Here is a 16,428-nt window from a genome sequence, read left to right as displayed (position 1 = left end):
TATTATTGTTTTTGGTTTTGGAGGTATTATTATTAGGCTCTGTGTGGAGTAAGGAAACTGGCCCAAGGTCTCGCCCTCTGCCTGGAATTGAACTCCGGTCTCTCGCTTGCAAAGCGAGTGCTCTAACCACTGAGCTACAGGACTCCACGATACAAGGATAGGTATCATTGCAACACAGTACTGCTCAAAAACCCTCCCCAAGTTTAATATAAAACTTGTTAATACAAAGCATTTCACAGAATATACTGTAAAGTGAATTGACTGTATATTTTGTGGGTGAAATGCGCCAGCTAATTGCACACCGCACTCAGCTTGGGAGCACATTAACTACGGAGTGCTCTATAATCAAAGGATTCCTTCAAAGACACTTGCTGTAAAAGAAGTCCACATTATCACATCCCAACAGGAGGGAATGTTTATTTATGAGTTCCCTCACTGTGTCAATCACTGCCACACAGTACTGTCAGTGTAGGGTCACTGACTTCAATGTGGAAAAGTGGTAAAAAAAAATCAGTGCTTTTCAATTGACGTGCAGATAAATGACAACTGCCCAGATTCACTGGTGTGTATAGACCTCTCTGTCTCTCTTCTCCCCTTCCTCCTCCCCTTTGCGGAGTTTACCCTGCCTGTTGAATTTGGAATCTGTTTATAGGAAAATATAAGACTCTCGTTCCCAAACATTGCAAAATATTGAAAAGGAAATGCAGATGGTTCAAATGAAATGCACTTTAATTGGTAATGTTTCAAACATGAGGCACACTGCTGCGTAACCCTTAAGTGCAGTCCATTTCCAGTCTGGCAAGAGCCTCCTTCCTTCATACCACAACGTATAGCAGTGCCAACACAGTCTGCGGGCAGTTCCCCCCTTTTCATTACAGAGGAAAAGAGAATTATACTCATTGTCTGAGCGAGTTGTAGATGTACATGCTCCCTTGGGAGATGGTGGAAGCAGAAAGTGTTGATCCTTTCAAAAGCAAATTTGATATATTTATTTTTTTCCAGCGCCCTGGGACATCTTTCCGAGGTGAAGGGCACTGTACAAGTGTAATTTGTTGTTGTTGTTAAGAAATAGTATGTTGGGATACAGTATATAGTTTGGGAGATGACATGTGCATGCGACTGCTAGGACGGTGGAAGGTGAACTAGATGGACCTTGGACTTCTTTCATCCAGCAATTCTTATGTTCTATGTCTGTCCAAAACAAGAAAAAGGGAAGGAAATAGATTCTCCGGACTGTTCCTGGTCAATGGGCATCATTTGTTCTAGTCTTTCTCTGTGGTCTGCACAACGGGGCACGGACATCCATTGGGACCACACAAGGAATGTCGCTTGTTATGCTCTATTCATACTTTAAATACTTTATACGTTTCACCCACAAAATACAGAGTCAATCCACTTTACAGTGTATCCTGTGAAGCGCATTGAGATGTCTCAACGACGTGATAAAGCGCTGAATCAAATGCAAGGATTTTCTTATTGGAGTCAGAGTGAGTGGTTAGTGCAGTGACTGATTATGTGCGGGGCTGTTTAGGGGCACTAGAAATGAGGGCTTGGTGTAGATTGTCTGTTTGTGTGATTGGCTCCATCTACGTACTCGTTACAGACTCAGGGTTCCTAGTGAAAATACAACATATCTATTGTTTCAGTGACGTGCCTGTCGTTCCTCAATATTTACAGTGGTTTTGCAATGGATCTTTCCAGCTCAGTATCATCCCATGCAGCTGAAATGTCTTTTTTACACAAAAGGGGACAGGTTGGGCACTTTGATATTGATGTCTCCGATGTTGATGTTCCGCGGCATTTCCGGCAGATTGATGTTCTTCACAGCGGAGACCGCTCGGGCGGGAGCAGCCGAGAAACCAGCCTGGAAGAGTGAACGCAAAAGTTAGTGCAACAGAGCGGAGAAATCAACAACAATCTGCATTGTTATAGTGCCCCTCACGCAGAGTAGCCTCCCGGTGATGAGAGCAACCCATCATCCAGTTCATTTAGAGTTACGCAGCCGCCACAGTGAAGTTTGGAGCAAAGGCGAGTAAATGGACTGGGGGTACAGATCAGCCACAATCTAATAGAATGGCGGAACAGGCTCGAGGGGCTGAATGGCCTCCTCCTATGTTCCTATGTTTGCATACCCTGGCTTAACAGCATTTCACAATCTGTTGGGTGTTTTGCATTTACAATCACTTTTCAACTTCTTCCCAGTGTCTTTCCAACTCTTTTTGCTTTGTGTTATTTGGGGTCTTTCTTTGCTCTCTCAAAACGCCTCATAGAGGCTGGCAATCCTACAGCAAATATGAAACTAATAATAATAATAATCCTCGCATTTGATATAGCGCTTTTCACGTCTTCTAGACGTCTCAAAGTGCTTCGCAGAATATACTGTAAAGTGAATTGTGGGCAAAATGCGGCAGCCAATTGCGCACAGCAGTGTCCCAAAAACAGTCGTGGATTAGAAATGACCAATTTATTATTGTTTTTTGGAGGGATTATTATCAGGCGTGTGGAGTAAGGAAACTTGCCCAAGGTTTCATCTTGCCTGGAATTGAACCCAGGTGTCTCGCTTGCAAGGCGAGTACTCTAACCACTGAGCTGCAGGACTCCACTGTTTAGCTTCAGCATGGTTATATTTATGAACCTCTATAAAATGGCATAATTTCTGTTTATGTCATGTTTTAAGACTAATATGAGACTGCAGAGTCAATCAGTGGTTGTTTCAGAAAACCCTGTGGTTTTATTGGGGGGGGGAAGAGACTCTAAAGAGGAGAGAATGTCTGTGAGGCAGAAATGAGAGCCAAGAGAGAATGAGGCAGAGAGAGACAGAAAGAGAAGAGAGAAATAGACAAGTGAAAGAGAAAAAGAGAGGCTGTAGTGCACATCTGGAATGAAACAGAGGCTTAGTAACATCAACAGTTAAAAATACTGTATATAAATGAGGAGAAAGGCACAGATGGTTGCAAGGTAAACATTAGTACAAGGCAAAGGATGAGGTACGTGCACAAAAATGCTAAAGTCGTTCCAGGATTGGCTCGTGAGGGAGTGAGATGATAGATTGGAAACCGCACCTCTCCTCTACAGCACCGAGGCAGAGAGGAAATACATCTAACGATGTACAGAGGTAAACCATGAAGTTCATCCAAAATGTAGACAACCACCCAACACAAACACATACTGTACTTCTTACTAATACATACAGCCAGCCCTTACATAAACACACGTGCAATCTGGCACTCCATCCCTTCCCCTACCCCACTTCCAGCATACACAAATACACACATACATTACTAATGATACCTAACAACAACAACTTGCTTGCATATAGTGCCCCTCACGGAGGGTAGCGTCCTAGAACGCTCGACAGTGGCGGAGCACAATGCTGAGCCAGCAGAAGTTGGCAAGGCGGAGGGATAGAGGAAAATGGTTCCAGAGTTTCTAATATTTTTTAATATTGTGTCCAAGTATTTCTTACCTCGGATTTTTCCACTTTGGTCTGTGTCTCCACCTGCAGAGCGATCTCATTCATGTTTGTCTCCAGAACCATCCCTCCCATCACCACCTCCTGCAGGATGTAATGGACCTGGGCAGACAAGAGCAGATGAAAACACCATCCAACAGGTTTGGGGAAACCAGAAGCCTGAAATTCCACCTAGTCTTAGCCTTCCTGTTTTCAATAATTTCAAACATTTTTTATTTTAAAATTGAAGGAGGAAATAGTTTTCAGCAGCTCTTAAAACGTACCAGGTCCCATGTGAAGATTGAGGTGAAGAACAAAATAAAAACAATCTTTAATATGTTGTATGTAGTAACTTATCACACGTAAATAGCAAGTAATTTTTTAAAAAATATAATAATAATAAACAAAATTTACAAAATATAGTTAATATATACAAAATATATCACATCGTTGAGACTTATCACATCGTTGAGACTTCTCAAAGGGCTTCACAGAATATAGTGTAAAATGGACTGACTGTGTATTTTGGGGGTGAAATGCAGCAGCCAGTTGTGCACAGCAATGTCCCACAAACAGTCAAAGAGTGAGTGACCAAATTTTCCATTATTTGGTGGATTGTTGGACAGGACACCAGGAGAGAGAAACTCCTGTCTCTTTTTGAATAGTGCCATGGAATCTTTAATATCCGCCTGAATAAGAAGGCAAACAGGACCTCCGTTTAATATCTCATCCAAAGGACATAAGGAATAATTAACAACTGAAGTGGGTTAATAGGAAAGGTAGGAAAACCAGGACTCTGGACCTTAATTAAAAAGCAGGTTAATGCTGTAAAATGGAAAGACAATTGTGTAGGCGTTCTGGAAGGAAGAGATCAAACGGGCTGCAGGACTTTACTCTTCTGAACCTATCTTTCGATCTTGTTGGTTCTTCAGTTTACCGTGATTCTAACAGCAATAAAAGACAGAACCGAACAAGCTTGTCTTATTAGAGTTGACGCAAGTTGATCTGTTACAGCCTTCACCATGACCTTACCCTGAACTGCACCGCAGTGATAGGCTGATATTCATATCAAGGTCAAGTGATAATAATTGAGATCAAATCTCAAGAGTAAAGGTTTATGAGCAATAATAAAATCTCTCAGTACAAAATAGCATTTCTTATCTTCATAATAAACTTGTGGCATTCAGTCTTGACAATGAATGTGGGAAACACCCTTGAATGGCTTTACTGCAACGTTCACTGACCAGTCTATCATAGATTCTCTTACGCTTGCATTCCTGATCTGCCTGTCTTTTTGTTTGGCTCCCGACCTGGTTGGCTGGCACTTTAGCAAACTTTACCTCAAAATCCTGGATTGCAGAGGGGGAAGAACAAGTCAGTGATCCTGCTACCTGCGACCTGCGACACCGCTTGGAAAGGAGATGAGCTGACCCCAGGCTCAACTATGATCTGGACTGCTACCCTGCATGACGGACACTATATAAATGCAAGTTGTTGTGGTTTATTCCTGCCCCTTCCATCCCATTGATTGAAGAATTAGCTGTCAACACTGACTGTCAAAGCTCGCGCAATGAACCAATGGGGGAGATAAATAATGAACCAATGGAGCCTGTCTGTGGAACTTTGCCTCCAGGGGGAAAAAAAGGAATTTACTTCAGAACTGAAGGAAGAGAGAAAAGGAATTATCTGCTTTCTCTCCACCAAGTTTCCCACTCCCTAATCATAAAGCATTAGGCTTGATGGTTTAAATGCCTGGTCAGTATCCCATATCAGTTCAAATGTCAAGCAGCAGGATCTCTACATAGAGACAATTGATCAGGAGGATATTGCCTCAGCTGAAAAGGACGGTGTATAACAAGAGGCACACAATAAAATTATAACTGTCTCATACTCATAAAAACGTTCAACATTTTTCACAACTGGTTAACAACTTTAGGCTGAACGTACCTTGTCCATGTGGAATATAAGATCGAGCTCGCAGACATTCTCAAAACACTTGTCCAATGTTTCCACAAACACCTGAAGAGTAAAACACAATCAGAGGTGTTCTTCCTAAGCCAGATCATAGGGACAGCATCACTACCCACCCGTTCAGCCTGTTATGTGTGGGGGTATGTGACCAGACTCTACAGCTATCAAATATGTTGCAGGACAAAATACATCCGTCAGACTTGTGGAATAATAAATCTGCAGCCATAGGATGGAACACAATCGCAGCTCAACACACAGGGAAACGCACTGTGTTCTCTGTGGTTCAAGGACTTCCATTAACAGAGAGTTTGGCAAACATTGCTGGTCGGGGAGGGTGGACAATGGGAAGTGGGACCATGAGTCTGAACCAACAAACGTAACAAGGGGCAGAAAGAAATAACGAACCGTTAATCTGAACTAAGTGGAGTAAACGGTGATGTAATCCATCTGAGCACAAAGTAATTGCTACACCACTTCAGCTTTTATCTTCCAATGTTTGTAAAGTGAAGAGAGGACAGTCAGGTAGAGTAATGGAGGCTTCCACCATGTCCTGTTGGGTAGTGGTTAGCAAGCGAGACAACCCAGGTTCGATTCCTGGGTGGGAAGAAACCTTAGGCGAGTTTCCTTACTCTACAGACCTCTGTTTACCTCGCAGTAAGCAGGAACACGGTTGTCAGCCGATTGGCAGATTGCTTTCTGGGGATAATAATCACTCAAAAAAAAATTGTCACTCAATTCACGACTGTCCGTGGGAAAAATGCTGTGCGCAATTGTTTGATGCGTTTTACCCACCAAATAGTCAATCCACTTTACAATTTATTACGTGAAGCACTTTGAGATATCTCAATGATGTGATAAGGCACTATATCAAATGCAAGGATTATTATTTTATAATAATAATCCTTGCATTTGATATAACGCCTTATTATGTCTTTGAGACGTCTCAAAGCACTTCACAAAATATACTGTAAAATGAATTGACTGTGTATTTTGTGGAACATCGGCAACTTTTGCCACTGTCCACACAGGATAATGATTGACAAACATAGTCGCCACATTTCTATCCTGATATGATGCAATGATAGATAAATAAATGATAAATAAACTATTACAATGTATGCATGTATTATATTATATGTGTTAAAGATCCCCAAGTTAAATCTTTGCAGGTTGAATTGAACTTTGGAATCTTTAACATATGTAATATAATAACCCCTCACCAAAGTTACATCAGTTTGTTTTATTGGTATCGGACATTGATGCTGAACAGACAGATATAACAGGGATGATAAGCAGAGAGAGGCAGGCAGCCTCCGTCAACACTTTAGGTACAAAGTTAATTATTCTGCATTGAGTTACATTCAAAAGGGCCTAATTCCCAAACAATTAAAACCATTATTCACACCATTTACGGTTAACCAAGAACAAAGAAAACATTTTGCAGTGTTTTCTATTGATTATTGTTATTAGTCCAATAAGGAGGGTTTGAAAGCAATAGTGGTGTTTCACTTGACAACAAAAATAATGGTGTTAACATGAATTACAACCCCATTTATTGAATTTACTTTCAGTTAAAAGTTTCCTGGTTTTGTCATTCCTTTCTCCCACTTGTTAAGTTTTCTTTTAGTCTCCCTGACCACCACAGCACAGCTCAAAACTTTCCAACAAAGACAGCTTTAGCACGTATTTCTGTAATCTGCAGATCAATCTGGGGTTGGGACTCTACTTTCAGGTCGTTTTGCAAATTAATCAGATAATATCACACCATATGTCAAATGACCCAGTTCAGCAGTGCCAACAACCAAATAGGTGGGGCTGAGTTACCATTTTAATCACCACAAGAAGTGATGGATGTGAATGAAACACTCTCTTCTTACGTCAGTTGCTAGCGAGGAACAGACAAAATAAAAGGCTGAGCTGAAATATGTTTGCATAAAGTTGGTAGGTAAACAGTTGGGTGCTGATATGTGAGAAGAGCAGCCATTTGTCTAATGATTAGCTGAGAGATGAGCCTCCAACGGAGATAAGAAGGCACTTTAGATGCTAAAAGCATCTTTGCTAATTCAGAGAAAAATTGAGCAAATCAATAATCTTGTTTATTTCTTTTAATTCTTATTCTTTTAAAAAATATATTATTTTGCTGCATTCTTGCCTGTTCCGAGCGAGCACTTCCACTGAAACTAATCCCATTTCTTTTTTTCCTCACTCTTTCTCTCTTCCGCCCTCCCACATGGTTTTAAAGCTTTGTTCTTCGAGTGCGTGTCGAATCATTTTTCTTTGTCACTTTCCCAGATTCATGAAATCCTAATTTTAATATGGACACAGAGAAATTCTGAAATAAAACCGCCTGCTTCTACCAGGAGTTTGATGGGTTCTAAACCTCTAAGATAGCCACTGAGTCAACGGTGCAGCACCTCTCTCCTTGGACACGTGATGAAGCGATGGGATAATCTCACAAACCTGTATGAGGTCCAAGATGCCCAATTCACTCTCAGACGAGTCGACACAGAACACGAAGTACAAGGTAGCGTAGTGCCGGTAAATCAGCTTGTAGTCCGAGCCGCCGATCAGACTGCAAACAAATGGAAGCTGTCACGGTCAGGGTTTAGGTGACATTTAACACCATCTCGAGGCTGAAAATGTGTTATTTACCAATCGGATGGCTACATTTTGATAACGATTTTGTTTTTGTGAATGAAATTGCATGACTTGGGAAACACTCCCGATGCCAAAGGCCATTTTTAGTCAACATTTTGCAGTGTTTATCGGGAAGGGCGTGCATGTGTGTTTGTGTGACACTATATACAACTATAGGAGGCTCACACGATCATGTTATCTGTGGGATATCGGGTGACCAAAAACAGTAGGCACAAGCAACGCGTTGGAGGGCTTCCTTCTGTGCTGAAAATGTCTATCTTTGAATGATACTCTGACCCTCATTTTGCATATTGTCTTCGTCGCGTATTTTACCACTCACCTGCCGCCTTCCAAAAAGTTGCAAACATTATCATCGCGCCTGGACACCAGGTGAAAGGTCTCCCGAATGATCTGCTGCTGCATATCTTCAGACTGAGGATGCAAAGGGAAGGTCACAGATTAGCAGCTGGAGCTCCCTGAGGAACGTACATAAAATCTGGCGATAGCTGCCACTTCAACTTCAAATCCAGGTTAGGTGGGTGGCCTGGGGAGACTTAACGCAGTTATTCAGGAAAGGAACGGAGCTGGAAAATAACAACAATAATAATCCTTGCGTTTGACACAGCGCTTTTCACGTCTTCTCGACGTCTCAAAGCTCTTCACAGAACACGCTGCAAAGTGGATTGTCCGTATATTTGTGGGCGAAATGAGAACGCTTACAAATAAATATTAATAGAAATAACAATAATCCAAGCATTTGAGGTAATGCCTCATCGTGTCTGAAAGAGCATCACAGAATATATTGTGAAGTGATCGATTTCAAGATCCTCACCCTCACCTACAAGGCCATTCACGGCCTCGCTCCCTCCTACCTCTCTGACCTACTATCCCCCTACCTACCCCCCCGTCCCCTCCGTTCCTCTGGCTCCGGTCTGCTCCACATCCCCCGCCCCAACCGCCCTACCATCGGTGGCCTTCAGCCTCTCAGCCCCGAGGCTCTGGAACTCCATCCCCAGTGCCTTCGCCGCTTCCTCCCTTTCCCCTTCAAGGCCGGTCTCAAAACCTTTCTCTTTGACCTTCAGCCTTCAGCTCCCCTCTCGACTCTCTACCCCCTCCTCGCTCCCTCCCTCCCCCTCACCCTGACCATTTCCCCCCTCCTCGCTCCCTCTCTTCCCTCCCCTCACCCTGACCATTTCCCCCCAATGCTCGGGTCCCGACCCAACTGTCCAGCGCCTCGGGACCTCCTCCCGACGTGAAAGGCGCTCTATAAATGGAACCTTGTTGTTGTTGTGGGTGAAACGGGGCTGCCAATGGCGCACAGCGGTTTATGTTTATGGCTTACGTTTACACGGTTTTATTGAGCGTCTCATATAGTATTTAAATGCACGTCACAATAGCGGGAGTTCGCCACCGATTAAGGTTTCAAGGGATATGGGGCAAAGGTGGACCAACAAACATCGAGCCGCCCGGTGTACACTCGCTCCATCCTCTGCTCGCGGGGGGGGGGGGGGGGGGGGGGTGTGGGGCAAAGAGATTGATTGACAGAACTTATATGAATAGGTTTGCAATCTCTCTGACTGCAACATAAGAACAGCTGGAGCTGGGGGGGGGGGGGAGGGGTGGGGGTCACTGCACAGCTGGAGCTGGTGTGGGGGGAGGTGTGTGTGTGAGGGGGGGTGGGGGGGGTAGGTGTGGGGGGAGGTGTGGGGGGGAGGTGTGTGTGTGTGAGGGGGAGGGGGGGGGGGGGTGTGTGTGGGGGGGGGGGGTTGGGGTGTGTGTGTGGTGGGGGGGTGTGTGGAGGGGTGTGGGGGGGAGGGTGTGTGGGGGGGGGGGTGTGTGTGTGTGAGGGGGGGGTGGGGGGGGTGTGGGGGGGGAGGGGTGTGTGTGTGAGGGGGGGGGGGGGTGTGTGGGGGGGAGGGGGTGTGGGGGGGGGGGGTATGGGGGTGTGTGTGGAGGGGTGTGGGGGGGGGGTGTGTGGGGGGGGAGGGGTGTGTGTGTGTGTGAGGGGGGGTGGGGGGGTGTGGGGGGGGAGGGGTGTGTGTGTGAGGGGGGGTGGGGTGTGTGTGGGGGGGGGGGTGTGGGGGGGGAGGGGTGGGGGGGAGGGGGTATGTGTGTGTGGGGGGGGGGGGGGGGAGGAGTGTGTGGGGGGGAGGGGTGTGTGTGTGTGTGGGGGGGGAGGGGGTGTGTGGGGTGTGTGTATGTGGGTGTGTATGTGTGTGTGTGGTGTGGGGGGGCCCTCCCTCTCCCTCTCGCGGGGGGTGACTGTGACTGTGACTGTGCCCTTTGTGACTCACGAAGTAGTGGTAGAAGCGGCCGAGCCGCGGCTTTCCGTGATTGTTGAAGACGAGAATCGCTTTAATCATTTTGGATTTGGGTTCCGCCGCTGTGTGTCCCCCCCTCACCCCTCCCCCTCACCCCCCGCGGCCCAACTTCCGGCCTCACACCGAAACCCTTCCGACAGGGAAACAACCGCCTGGTCGATACGGTCCGCGCGCTCCTCCCCATAGGGCCACAGGGGGGCGCTGGAGAGACTCCCCTGTGGTCTCTCTCTCCTCACCTACTTACCCCCCCACCCCCCCCCCCACCATCCCCCCTTCCCACTCCTTCCCCCAACACCCCCTCCCCCACTCCTCCCCCAACCCCCCCCCGCCCCCACCCCCGCCTCGCCTCCCCTCCTCTCCCGCCCTCCCCCCCCCCCCCACTTATCAACACCGACAACAACGTGCACTTACACAGCGCCCCTCACGCGGGGCAGCGCCTCGGAGCGCTTACCGCCAAACAGACTCGCGCGCCCTCCGCGTTCGGTTTGGGATGTTCTTCCGCGCGGCGATGGGGCCTCCCGCCCGCCCGCTCCGCCCGCCCGCCCGCTCCGCCCGCTCCGCCCTCCCGCTCCGCCCGCGTCAAGCGATCGGCGAGACAAGAGCGCGACTGGTTCACAGATGCGCTCGCCAGACAAGCGCGCGCCCTCGTCACTTTTATTTCGAAACGGCACAACAACAAAATAAGATCTTCCAACACTGCCGTAAGGCACCGGATCAAATGCAAGGATTATTATTATTATCATTCTGTTAAAAAAAAACAAAGGCTGTAAACTGTGGTCAGGTCGAGTCAGCAGAAAAGCCTGGGGACGGGCGGCGGTGCTTTGTGAAGACCGTTCTTCGAAAATCAATATCTCGCACTCAGAAGCCAAGCACCAAATAAAACAAAATTCCCCAAACAAAATGGGCAAAATTATATTGCTGAATGGCATTCACAATCACTGGTCTGGGACACTGTACTATCTTCACTTTTAGGAGCTGGGATACTACTACTACTACTACTAATAATAATAATATTATAAATGGATGTGAATGAAACGCTGACTGATGGGAGTAGCGTCTCCTCTCTGCAGCATGGAAGATCGGGTTGGGTTCAATGGGAACAAAACTGCAAATTATTTGGCACAAGTTAAAAAAACGACTTACAGACTTACACATGTGCTCCAGGAGGACTCCTGGAAGTGGAACTTTGTGTTTTACTGGAATCGGTTTTGTGCCAAAATGGATTCCACGTCCCCCCCAAAAAAATCAAGCGCAAATAATATACTATGTGCAAAAGGGGCAATACGAGGCAGTCTTTTCAACCACCAGAACAATTCACTGAAGAGTGTTTTGAGACATCGATTTTTTGACTTGAAAAGATACACCGTGTCTCATGGAATGCATGTCCTGTGACCAGTGACATTAATAAAGCAACATAGGGCATCATGCCCTCGCCACGTCAAGAAAAAAAATTAAAAAAGGCTGCATTTGAGGTTTGGCATCATCTGAAGTGAATGGAGCGAGCAAAGTAAACAGTTGTTTCTGAGTTGCTTTCCACTTCACTCCATGCCAGAAAATACCTAATAGATGTTCTTAACCCTGGCCAGGAGCCAAACATTTGTGTAACATGGCGGAGAACCAGCTGTAAGGCAGACACTTTTTGATACAAACTTCACATAAGTGTCTGAAACACAGTAAAATTCGCTTCTCTGTGTAAATCGTATAATCGCCTAAGTTATACATCTACCCAAGTCCCATTCAAGAGTTTATATTCTATGCAAGTTTGACATAACTCGTACTTTGCATAAGTCCTAACTGATACGACTTATGTGTGGTTTACTCTATAAGGTGGGGAAGGAAGAGACAAGGGACAAGGGGGTGGGGTGGGGGGTGAGAGGAGGAAAATGTTAAGTGAAAGAAGGGTTGGTCCTCTTCAATCCTGCTTGCCCTCATCATGTGACGTAGCCTTCCCCTGTTCTAATCATTTCAGGAGACAGACAGACATTTCTTCTGGCATTCCTGTATCTTGCTAATGATCCAACTAAGCTGTGAACCTTAGTCCTCCTGGAAGTAAAAGAAACGTGCGTTAAATGAAAACTCTAATTGAACAATGGAATCACTTCTCACAAGGTTTTACTCAGTGACTCAAACGAACGCTGATTTTACTTCTCACCAGGGTGGAGTCAAGAGAGGTGGAGGGCAAGGGGTGGTGGTGGGAAGATGAACAAAAGCACAGTCAAAGAGGAAAGTCTTGAGACGGGCCTTGAAGGAGGCAAGGGAGTGGATGAGGTGAAGGGACACCAGGATTGAGTTCCAGAAGGGTGGGTACAGGAAGGATAAGGGCCTGAACTCTGACAGTGGAGCAGGCAGGGCAGGGGATGTGGGGCAGGCCAGTGTCCGTATCAAGTTAGGAAAGGATTGGGCTTGGATGCATCCCCCAACCTATTGAATAGGCTACTGAATTTTGCCAGGGTTTGGAATACTCCAATGTTTCAGTGTCGCGTAATCAGTGTCTGGGCATTGATCCTCCATTTAAACATCTCTAAGAGGAACAGCTCCCACAATCAGTTCAGTCTGCTTTCCCATCTCACCCATTCATCCTCCTCTGCACCTTCTCCTTGCCCACCACTTTTGGAGTCTTGCTCCTTTTGAGTTTTAGCAGCGAAGACTTTTTCAGTCCAGGAGACTCCAGCAACCTGATCGCCTGCAAAGTTGCATTTCGTTACGGTTCCAGCATCCACTTTTGCCAAAGTAACTGTAAAAATAATCAATGAATACCATGTTTTATTATTGTGGAACCTGCTGATTCTGGAGACCTTTAGTTAAGACTTGAAACTTCTTGAAAATTAGTCAATTGCGGTTTCTTTGCGGGTATTTCACTGAATGACAACAAAAAGACTTGTCTTCCAAATTAACCACAACAGCAACTTGTATTTATATAGCCCCCTTAGTGTCTTGAATCGTTAATTAAGACAGAATTTCCCAGAATGCTTGCCAACCTTCAATTTTTATGGCAAATTGGTCTTAATGACTATCTATTGGGTATTTTGGATGGTTTAAAGCCTCTAGCTTGTCACTTACAGATAAACGGTCCGTCACCTCTGGTCTTCAAACGCAAAACATCTCCCATCTCAAGCTCAATTTTTTCCATTTCCCCCTCGGGGAGCCAAAAGGCCACTGTGTGGTCGGGCGTGTACTTCTCGGAGATTCTCAGCAGCGCCGGTTTGCTCAGCAGTCTCTTCAGCTCCTCTACTGATATCTTGTCTGTCTGTCCTTTGGCTTCCACTTCTGTCCAGCAGTGTAGCACATGACAAGACAAAAAGTAGAAAGTTCAGGCCACGGCTTACTCCCATAGTGGTTAGTGCGCTCACCTCGCAAGCAAGTGGACCAGGTTTGATTCCCAAGCGAAACCTTGGGCAAGTTTCCATACTCCACACTCCTCTGTTTACCTAGCAGTAAGTAGGAACCCAGTTGTTAGTTGATTGGCGGATTGCTTTCAGAGGGTAATAATTTACGAAAGAAAATGTAATCACTCAATCCACGACTGTTTACGGGACACTGCCGTGTGCATTTGGCTGCCACGTTTCACCCACAAAATACACAGTCAATGCACTTCAAAGAATATCCTGTGAAGTGCATTGATATGTCTCAATGATGTAATAAGGCACTGTATCAAATGCAAGGATTATTATTATTATAATTCCATACTCACTGAAGGAAGACATCAAGTAGCCCGTGTTTACTTTCTTTGTATCACTGAAGTTTGGTTCCATCTCCACTCCGAGAGAATCAAACTTTCTCTTGTGGATCCTTGTCGGTTTGATGTACAGAATAAAGTAGCGATCCTAAAAAATCCCCATGATGGTATTTTAATACATTAATCTTCCTTTCCTAGCTTTGCATTCTATAATGAGACTTTTATATTATTCAGCCTGTATTTGTTTTCAAACTATATATTTTCTCCCATATTTTAGGATTGGTGTATTAATCGTTGTGTGTGCTTGAGCACCTATTTTGTGAAGGGAGAGAAACTCTCTTCTCTGGGATATTTAACATCCACCTAACTAATAGACCTTTAGACGTCATCCGAAAATCAGCACCTCTGAAAATGCAGTGATCCCCAGGACTGCATTTGATGGTCAGCCTCGCTCAAAAGTCCTGACATGGGGCTTGGATCCCACCACCTTCTGACCCAGGAGATGATGCTACCAACACTGTTAAATGATTCGGCCACTGGTAAGGGGGCAGTTAATGATAACCGGTTGTCGGAGCACACACGGAAATACTTCAAAATATTTTCTTACCTTATTTTTACCGCTATCTGTGATCACATGGCGGGAGACGTCCACCAACTCCCCTTCCAGGATCACTCCATTACCTCTGCAAGATCCAGTGGTTGTAAGGTTAACAAAGCGTCTCGGAGCCAGGCACGCTCACAATTTAAACAAATTACAGTATTTTCAAACCAAGTGGATACACAAGAGTACTTTGGCTCTTGAGATCGTGATGGGAGGGGCGCTCTGCTATGCCAGCCCTCTGGCATGTGTTCGCAGAATGATTGCCGTCCAAGGGCGGCAGCGAAATAAAACCGAACAAAACTGGGAGGGTCGGATAAGTTCTCAAAACGAAAGCTTCGAAACGTTGGCATCTTTTACTTTAAACTGGAAAACATGAGTTCCCGTGAAACCGGTTCGGACCACCACATTTATTTTGCGCCCTTCATCTCGGAAGGACTTCCCAAGGCGCTGGACGTAAGGTTACCTGAGCTGGGGGTTGGAATCAAGAGTGGGGGTGGGTGGGGGTTAATTGGAGCAACAGATAGAAGTGGGAACAGCGACGAGGGGAATGGAGAGGAGCAAATGTTTGCAGATGAGAGGAGTGCAGAGGGTGACCAGTGGGAAAACGGATAGACAGAAAGTGGGGAGCGCTGGTGGATCCGATCCCCCTTCCCAGGCTCTCTTCCCTTTCCCCCTAACTCAGTGATTTGCTCGTTTCTTCCCCCCCCCCCAAAAAAAAAAAACCCCTCCAGTTCCAGTGGTCCCCCCCCCCCTGTACCTACCCCTGGAGGGCCACCGGCTCCCAGAGCGCAGACACCTGCTCCGAGTTCACAGGTTTGTTCCTAAGGACCGCGTTATCGTAAATCCGACTCATCCCTCACACCCCCTCACACCAGGTTTGGTGTGTGACTCGGATTTCCGCTTTCCCGGGGGGCGGGGGGGGGGGAAGGGGGATCCGACTGACGAGATTCCCGGGAATTATTCGCAAGCGATTCCCAACCCGATCCAACCCAAGCTCTGGGGTGGGGGAGAGGGGTGGGGGTTGGGGGAGAGGAGTGGGGGAGAGCAGTGGGGGAGAGGGGTGAGTGGTGGGGGAGAGGGAGAGGGAGAGTGGTGGGGGAGAGTGGTGGGGGTGAGGGTTGGGGGAGAGTGGTGGGGGTGAGGGTTGGGGGAGAGTGGTGGGGGTGGGGGTTGGGGAGAGTGGTGGGGGTGGGGGTTGGGGGAGAGTGGTGGGGGTGAGGGTTGGGGGAGAGTGGTGGGGGTGGGGGTTGGGGGAGAGTGGTGGGGGTGGGGTTGGGGGAGAGGGGTGAGGGTGGGGTTGGGGGAGAGGGGTGGGGGTGGGGGTTGGGGGAGAGTGGTGGGGATGAGGGTTGGGGGAGAGTGGTGGGGGTGAGGGTTGGGGGAGAGGGTGGGGGTGATGGTGTGGGAGAGGGTGGGGGTGGTGGTGGGGGAGAGGGTGGGGGTGTGGGGGTTGGGGGAGAGTGGTGGGGGTGGGGGTTGGGGGAGAGGGGGGGCGGCCGCCTGGTTTGTGTGGTTTCTCGGGATATCCCCGGGGTTCCCCCTCCCCACGACGCGTCACTGCGCCGCTCTGTGACGTCAGTCAGACTGAATGTATCAATCCCGGGAGGGGGGGAATCCCCGGAAATAGATCAGGAAAAGGCGAACGCTGTCCAGATCCTTCCACTGGGTCTCTCTCTCTCTCTCTCTCCCCTCTCCCCTCCCTCTCTCTGTGTCTCTTCCTCTTCATCATTGTATAACCCAACGTCCGTCTAAAGCAGTGGTGACAACCTCT

The 16,428-nt window shown here is 47.0% G+C and overlaps 2 protein-coding genes across 2 annotated transcripts; both read right to left on the bottom strand.

Annotated features, from left to right (window-relative positions):
- Nucleotides 1-711: 711 nt before the first annotated feature.
- On the bottom strand, nt 712-10,473 carry ap3s2 (adaptor related protein complex 3 subunit sigma 2). Its single transcript, XM_042342965.1, has 6 exons — nt 10,354-10,473; nt 8,400-8,491; nt 7,883-7,994; nt 5,399-5,470; nt 3,467-3,574; nt 712-1,864 (listed from the first exon to the last, which is right to left on the bottom strand). The coding sequence occupies exons 1-6, from the start codon at nt 10,420-10,422 to the stop codon at nt 1,736-1,738; spliced, it is 582 nt and encodes a 193-aa protein (XP_042198899.1). The 5' UTR covers nt 10,423-10,473; the 3' UTR covers nt 712-1,735.
- A 1,739-nt stretch (nt 10,474-12,212) lies between these two features.
- arpin (actin related protein 2/3 complex inhibitor) lies at nt 12,213-15,530 on the bottom strand. Its single transcript, XM_042342964.1, has 6 exons — nt 15,419-15,530; nt 14,664-14,739; nt 14,072-14,204; nt 13,441-13,647; nt 12,951-13,114; nt 12,213-12,423 (listed from the first exon to the last, which is right to left on the bottom strand). The coding sequence occupies exons 1-6, from the start codon at nt 15,508-15,510 to the stop codon at nt 12,415-12,417; spliced, it is 681 nt and encodes a 226-aa protein (XP_042198898.1). The 5' UTR covers nt 15,511-15,530; the 3' UTR covers nt 12,213-12,414.
- Nucleotides 15,531-16,428: the final 898 nt, after the last annotated feature.

Source organism: Callorhinchus milii, unplaced genomic scaffold (genome assembly GCF_018977255.1).
Source record: "Callorhinchus milii isolate IMCB2004 unplaced genomic scaffold, IMCB_Cmil_1.0 Scaffold22, whole genome shotgun sequence".
Lineage (NCBI taxonomy): Eukaryota > Metazoa > Chordata > Chondrichthyes > Chimaeriformes > Callorhinchidae > Callorhinchus > Callorhinchus milii.
Note: the sequence above shows the minus strand (reverse complement) of the source record. Positions and strands in the feature narration are given on the sequence as shown.